The sequence below is a fragment of the Macrobrachium rosenbergii genome, chromosome 25 (assembly GCF_040412425.1).
Source record: "Macrobrachium rosenbergii isolate ZJJX-2024 chromosome 25, ASM4041242v1, whole genome shotgun sequence".
NCBI lineage: Eukaryota > Metazoa > Arthropoda > Malacostraca > Decapoda > Palaemonidae > Macrobrachium > Macrobrachium rosenbergii.
In genome coordinates this window covers 23,751,544-23,759,043 of record NC_089765.1, presented here as the reverse complement: position 1 = coordinate 23,759,043, position 7,500 = coordinate 23,751,544, and the positions used below count along the sequence as shown (strand labels likewise).

The 7,500-nt window shown below is 34.9% G+C and overlaps 1 protein-coding gene across 2 annotated transcripts in view; it reads left to right on the top strand.

Moving 5' to 3' along the window:
* Positions 1–7,500, top strand: part of LOC136852456 (uncharacterized) — an 83,303-nt gene that overhangs the window by 62,212 nt on the left and 13,591 nt on the right. For both annotated transcript variants that reach the window (XM_067127087.1, XM_067127088.1), the window contains exons 43-51: positions 125–333; positions 1,310–1,447; positions 2,015–2,086; positions 2,656–2,830; positions 3,402–3,589; positions 4,218–4,381; positions 5,163–5,380; positions 6,507–6,631; positions 7,413–7,500. The exon at positions 7,413–7,500 is cut by the window's right edge and continues 23 nt beyond it. In XM_067127087.1, the coding sequence (XP_066983188.1) occupies positions 125–333; positions 1,310–1,447; positions 2,015–2,086; positions 2,656–2,830; positions 3,402–3,589; positions 4,218–4,381; positions 5,163–5,380; positions 6,507–6,631; positions 7,413–7,500 (1,377 nt within the window). The remainder of the gene's footprint in view (positions 1–124; positions 334–1,309; positions 1,448–2,014; positions 2,087–2,655; positions 2,831–3,401; positions 3,590–4,217; positions 4,382–5,162; positions 5,381–6,506; positions 6,632–7,412) is intronic.

Sequence of the window (7,500 nt, the reverse complement as noted above, 5' to 3'; positions counted from 1 at the left end):
GTCTTTTTTTAGGCCTGTCGAACGGAACCAGTTCTCAGAATAAAACCACTTTCACGCAAAACATGGCTTAAAAAAAATAATATTCTTCCATCAAGGATATCTAAGTTATTCGTGCCTCCTTTAGAAATGTCCTGGGAGACAGACGAGACGAAGAATTCCGCCAAGCTGGCCTTCGAGGAGGACCAGAGCGGTGGGAAAGGACTCTTCAAGTACACGAGAGACATCAAGGGTCGACCGAAGTCGGAGATCGAGTACGAGGTCAAAGCCAACTACAGGAGGTTCGACACCGAGGTGACGCTTTCGGCCACGCTGGACCACACGCATATTGACAGGGTGAGATAATTCGTGGATCTCTGAATCTTTATGGCGAGTCACACTTTTTTATGAATCACTATAAAATTTTGTTCTATAAAATCCTTTTTTGTTTCAGCTTAAATTTTCGTTCTGTATGTTTTCATGAATCTTTGAATTTTCATGGCGATTAACACTTTTTTGTGAATCAGGATAAAATTTGTTCTGTAAAAGCCTTGTGTTTCAGTTTAAATTTTCAGTCTGTATGTTTTCATGAATCTCTGAATCTTCATGGTGATTCACACTTTTTTATGAATCAGGATAACTTTGTTCTATAAAATCCTTGTGTTTCAATTTAAATTTTCATTCTGTAGGTTTTCATGAATCTCTGAATCTTCATAGTGATTCACACTTTTTTGTGAATCCGGATAAAATTTGCTCTATAAAATCCTTTTGTTTCATTTTAAATTTGCACTCTGTATGTTTCCATGAATCTCTGAATCTTCATAGTGATTCACTTTTTTTATGAATCAGGACAAAATTTGTTCTATAAAATCCTTTTGTTTCAATTTAAATTTTCATTCGGCATGTTTCGTAAATATTTAACCAAAACTTTAATCATTTTAGTTTCATAAGCTAGTGAGGAGATTTACAGAAGTCTCCATGCTGATTCACGCTATTTTATGGACCTGGACCAAATTTGTTTTTAAGGCAAAATTTTCAATCTACATATTTCATAGATATTTAGGCAAAGGTTGGATTTTTCAGCTCCATATACAGGTAGTGATTTATATCAAATTTGTAGTTTAGGAGTTGGACTAAATATTTGATTTTTTAAACTCTAAAGAATATGTAAATTATTTCTGGATTGAATGAGATAAAGTGATGAAAATTACCTTTTATGGAATCTTTCTATCACCCTCAAAGTCAAATTCAACCAGTTCCTTCAGATTTCTGTTGAATGATCATATCCCGACATGCAGACACATTCATAGTCTTTTTCTCCCTAACAAAACAGCCTCGTGCTCTGAGTTTTCTACATTCGGATGCCGAGGGATATACCGAGCTTGTCCTTGACCTCTTCAAGGACGAGGGGGATCAGGTCATCCTGGTAATTACCTACTTACCTGAGAACTTCAGGATCAGGCTGGGACAGGTAAGTGTCATGGAGGCAATTGCACACAAAAAGCGATCACCGAGTAATTTGGTATGTTGAAGGCCGGTTATCTTTCTGAAATTAAGAAGAATCTTATTGATTTTTTGTACTTAAGGGCTGTAAATAATTAACGTTTAGATCTGTTATTACGTTTGAGAGCTTTCCTTTTGTTCTTGCGAAGAGACTGCATTTTCCAAGATTATCTTGGAAAATGCATTCAAGATTATCTTGAAGTGTTTCGGGGTTATAAAATATGTGATCTAGGATGACATGAAACCCTGAGGAGTTGTTGACATATCTTAAAGTAATGTACTCAGAACATATTAGAGGTACGAAAATTCTAAAAGTAATGAAAACAATAGACAAAACAGATGACAATTAATTAACAATGAAGTTAGATTGCCACAGCACATTTATTTAACGCTGAGCAGGTGTAGATTTTTTTCCGTTTCCATCTGGCGTTTTTATTTAATATTCTTCGTGTACAATTTGTGTAATGGTTTAAACGATTCTCAGGATTCTATTTACTGATTCTCTGTTATTCATAATCACTTTTGTTCCTGATAGTTTGGTAATACCTTCCTGCAAGTCGGCTATCAAAAATCTACTGAGGATGAAGATGTTCAGCATTCTGTTCAGGTATTTTTTGTTCGTTTCCTTCTGTTGTTTTCTTGCAGGATAAAAGATATATATATTTCATCAGATTCAATTTGATTTTATTCCATCATAATAATGGAAGGTTTTGTTGGGTGTATCTGAACCATTCAGTATATATATACTGTATAATTATATATATATATATATATATATATATATATATATATATATATATATATATATATATATATATATATATATATATATATATATATATATATATATATATATATATATATATATATATTTATATATATATATATATATATATATATTTGAATATATATATATGTGTGTGTTTGTATGTACATATGTATGTATATATATATATATATATATATATATATATATATATATATATATATATATATATTTGAATATATATATATATATGTGTGTGTGTTTGTATGTACATATGTATGTGTATATATATACAGTATACATACATACTTAAAAATCCAGATTTAATTATTTCTATTTAACTCTCTCTCTCTCTCTCTCTCTCTCTCTCTCTCTCTCTCTCTCTCTCTCTCTCTCTCTCTCTCTCGCAGCTGGAAAGCTCGGGTCACACTCTAGAAATATGGATAGCCTCGTCGCCTGACGGAGTCAGGACGTGCCGGAAAGGGGGACTGGTCCTTCAAACTCCTTCCTTGGCACCCACACACAACGCTCTCATCTACTGCCCGGCGCCGTCACCAGAACTCACGATTCAGGTCATGGGAGTAGGTGAGATGAGTTTCTAGAGGATATTAGTTGACGAGGTGCTGAAATTTACAGATAAGATAAATTTAACACCGGAATGGTATGTGATCAAAATTCCGTTTAGATGCATTCTCAGAATGTTTAAAGTTCTTAGGCTACATGGCTATCAAATGACAGTGATGTTAGTCGACGATTATTAAAACAAACATATCCATCACGTAATATGGCTGTTACCAAAGAGCCTTCTGAAAACAGTATAATGATCTGAAGCCACGAAGTAGTGGAAAAACTCTGAGTAACGGTGAAAATATTAGGGGGCGGGGAGCCTGGGTGGGTTGTGTGTGAATAGTGCTTAACGCTAATTACAAATCATTTAATATATAAGTCTGCGATGTCTTCACACGCATATGTCAACTGATTGATTTAAAACAAGGGAACTCTAGACTTCGTGATTAAGTCTGTAAGTAAAACTTTAAACTTATTATCTGTGGGTGAAGATGAGAAATCATATAAAAATTCAAGAAAGGGTTGAAACTAAAGTATGCTTACTAATGAGATTTTCTGTCTTACCCATTTTAATCCCTTCGCCATTTAGAGGAACACGAAGGACCTTACTTGAGGATAGGTCAGATATCAGGTCCGGGTGGAGTGGGAGCACAAGTTGGTAGTGGGCGCCTTAGGCCCCTCGATACACCTCCAGCCCTTACTTTAACCACGGATGTAGAAGAGGAAGTCCTTGAGATCCTGATTGATTGGCAGAGCCCATCAATAGCGCAGCTAAAGGTGACGATTCAAGTGATATCAGTTTGTTGGTCTTTTGAGAGTGATTTAGTAAAGATTTTGATAATTTCTGGTTCGGTTATTTTGTTATGGACTTGCAATGGCCGAGATGAGGTTCTTGAGTTACTGATAGCTATCCAGACAGTTTGGTCTCTAAGTTAATTACTGTCAATTAGTAAATAGCCCCCTTAGGGGGATAGTGCCGTTGGTGCACCTCACGGGGTGCACCGTGGGTATTACTTAAGGTTTTTTGCAGCGTCCCTTCGGCCCCTAGCTGCAACCCCTTTCATTCATTTTACTGTACAGTGCCTCCATTCATATAAACTTTCTTCCATCTTGCCATCCACCCTCTCATAACAATTATTTCATAGTGCAACTGTGAGGTTCTCCTCCTGTTACACCTTTCAAACCTACCTACCTCTCAAATTCCTTTCCAGGGCTGAATGACTTCATAGGTCCAGTGCTTGGCCTTTGTCCTAAACTCTATATTCCAGTGGTAAATAGCATATGAAATCATACAGTTGAAATACTTTCTATAATCCCTTTCCGTATGGGTTGAATGATTATTGCCAAACTCGAGGGGAACTTTTATAACTCCGTAAAAGTGATCTACGTCTTTCCTTTATTCCAGGAGGAAGTGACGTCACGAGGGACCTCTCTCATGTCTGCTGTCGAAGGCCTGGGAGACGTCGAGGTTCACGTTGAAGGATCCTTGGACCTCTGGGACCTCCTTCGAGATACACAGAACCTTTTGGAAGATGCCGGAGACTTGATTTCCTCTACTGGGAACTATATGTAAGGAAAGTAAACAGATGTTTGAAATCAAACATTTGCAGAATTAGTATATTTATAGTGAATTACAATGTTTCAATAGATAGATTTTTCCCGGTGACTAGAAAAACTTATAAGTTAGTGGTATAGTTCAAAAGTCTAATAGAAATTTTAAATGTCAAGTTATCTTTTTTCCAAATAAGAATCCCTGAAATTCTTATTATACTAGAAAATACCTATAAGGAATACTCTACATCAACCCCCCCACCCCCCCACAAAAAATGGTAAAAACGAGTCCATCAATATTTCAGAATGCTTCTAAAATCCGATACAGGTCTCTTTAAAACAATATATTTTTTTAATATTACCTTATTTGCCTGTTCAACTCTAATCCTCATGCTGGAAACACCTATTGGATATCCTAAACGTAGGCTTACGTAAAGATATTTTATTTGTTATTTACTGAGAAACAGCAGGAGAGAGGTGGCTGTTTTTGGGCCATTCAGGGATCTTCTCATTTGAACAAGGCAGAAAGGAATATAAGAAACTGACTTAAAACAATTATTATAAGAGAGATAGGAGAATAAAAAGTGAAAACTAACTCAAATTATGCAGGATTTTCACGAAGACTCAAAATGGCCACTGTATTCATGAAACAATGGCCTTACAGAAAATCGAGTATACTCTGACATTATGAACTTTAATAATTAACACAAACAAGTAACCGTATATCTAGATAATTTTATTATTATATTATTCTAATCTAGATAATTTTCTTATGTTAATCATTATTATTAATTTTCAGACTCGACCAGATCCTTGACGAAAATACTGAGATTCGTCTGGGTACTATGTTAAGGATCTCCGGCAGAGGAATCCTCGAGTTCTTGGAAGGTAAACTCGAGTATCCTTTGAGCCTTATGGAGGAGTGGGTGGATCTCTTGCTCGAGGTCACTGAGGAGTCCTTGGAGGTCGTTGAAGAAAAGGTCAATGAAGTTTTAGAGGAAGTCGTCCGGTTTGCTGGTAAGTTGTTAATATGTTTTTAAGCTGCTATATATATATATATATATATATATATATATATATATATATATATATATATATATATATATATATATATATGCATATATATATGCATATATATATGATATATATATATATATATATATATATATATACATATATATACACAGACATATATATATATATATATATATATATATATATATATATATATATATATATATATATATATATATATATATATATATATATATATATATATATATATATAAACAAGATGAATTTTGCCATTGAAGTCAGAAATGGCCAAAGAGATCGGAAGAAAAGTAAAAGGAAGAAAACTGAGAGAGAGAGAGAGAGAGAGAGAGAGAGAGAGAGAGAGAGAGAGAGAGAGAGAGAGAGAGAGAGAGAGAGAGAGAATGGGGTGCGGGGTTGGGGGAATCAAAGATAACACTTTCTGCGTTTAAATGGAGTTTAAAAAAAATTCCTAACTCACCGTGATATGTAAAAACATCTTTGGAATAGAGCAAATTGTTCTCTTATCTAAATATTTCTTCCTGAACACAGTGAAATTTGGAATGTATGCAGAATCAAGAACACCGCAATTTAGAATCTGTATAACTGTTTCTTGCTGAGCACGCCATCAAATGCAAATGTTCTTTAGAAAGAAGGAAAGAAATAATCCAATACCAGATATTTCTTAATGAACGTTACATAAAGTGTAAGGCTCCTTTAGAATGAATAAAGAATTGATCAGATTTCTAACCATTTCTTACTGAACGTGCCACAAAACTAATTCAGATTGAAGCAAAACATGATCTAGTATCCAACTGTTCCTGACATTATACTGTTTTCATTTAAAGAATATTTGCGTTTAGATGTAGCTGACTTAGTTTGCATTGTTTTACTTGCGTATATCTTCAAAAGGTCTTAGTCAAGTATTGAGAAAAACGTTACGAAACATTTTCGTTTGTAACTTCCAAAGTGGCTGAAAACACCTAGTCATTACATGGACTCACAAAAGGACACAAAATATAAATCCCATCCACAGTGAATAAAACAAGATTCAATATCCAAACAGTTTACACTGAACGCATCCTAAAACAAAACAAAACTTCTTCTTCAGACGATGTGACGGGAACACTGACTGAGAGTGCCAGAATGGTTGTAGGTGCCATAGACGACACAGTCAGACCTCCTCTTCTTCGCCTTCAAGCTACGATCTCGTCCCTCTCCTACAACGACGATCAGGTGAGTTTGGCAGGCTTTCAGCTTGTTTATTAGTTTTCTGAAAAGAAAACTATTGTGCCGGTTTTGTCTGTCCGCCATCAGATCTTAAAAGCAACTGAGGATAGAGGGCTGAAAATTGTCATGTTGATCATCCACCCACCAATTATCAAACACAACGAATTTCAGCCATCTAGCATCAGTAGTTTCTATTTTATTTAAGGTTAAAGTTAGCCACGATCGTGCTTCTGGCAATGCAGCAACACAGGCCACCACGGCCGGCTGAGAGAGTTTCATGGACCGCGGCTCATACAGCATTATACCGAGACCACCGAAAGATAGATCCATTTTCGGTGGCCTTGATTATAAGCTGTACAGAAAAGTCGATTGCGCCGAAGAAACTTCGGCGCAATTTTTACTTGTTTTTGAATAGGCGACGAATTTCATGAAATATAAGCCATTGTCAAAAGTCGTTTGTACGAGATTGAGTATTACTACTGTTATTATTATAATAAAATTTGGATTTGGTTTACTGTCGTGGACAATATATCTTATGTTTGAAATTCTGCTAAAACCTTTTCTTTTTACCAAAGTAGAATCATTAATAATTTGTACATATTATTATGAAAAATAATAGAGAACAACTATTCATACACACACACACACACACACACACACACACATATATATATATATATATATATATATATATATATATATATATATATATATATATATATATATATAAAGCTCATAGCTATTTCCTGAATATAAAAATATCAGTTTTATTTGATTTTCCCTTCAGACTTTATACGCCTTCGTTTCACGTGTCATGGGAGACGTGAGGACGAGGTTTGGACGGCAGGAAGGATTTAGAGGATTTTGTTACTCTA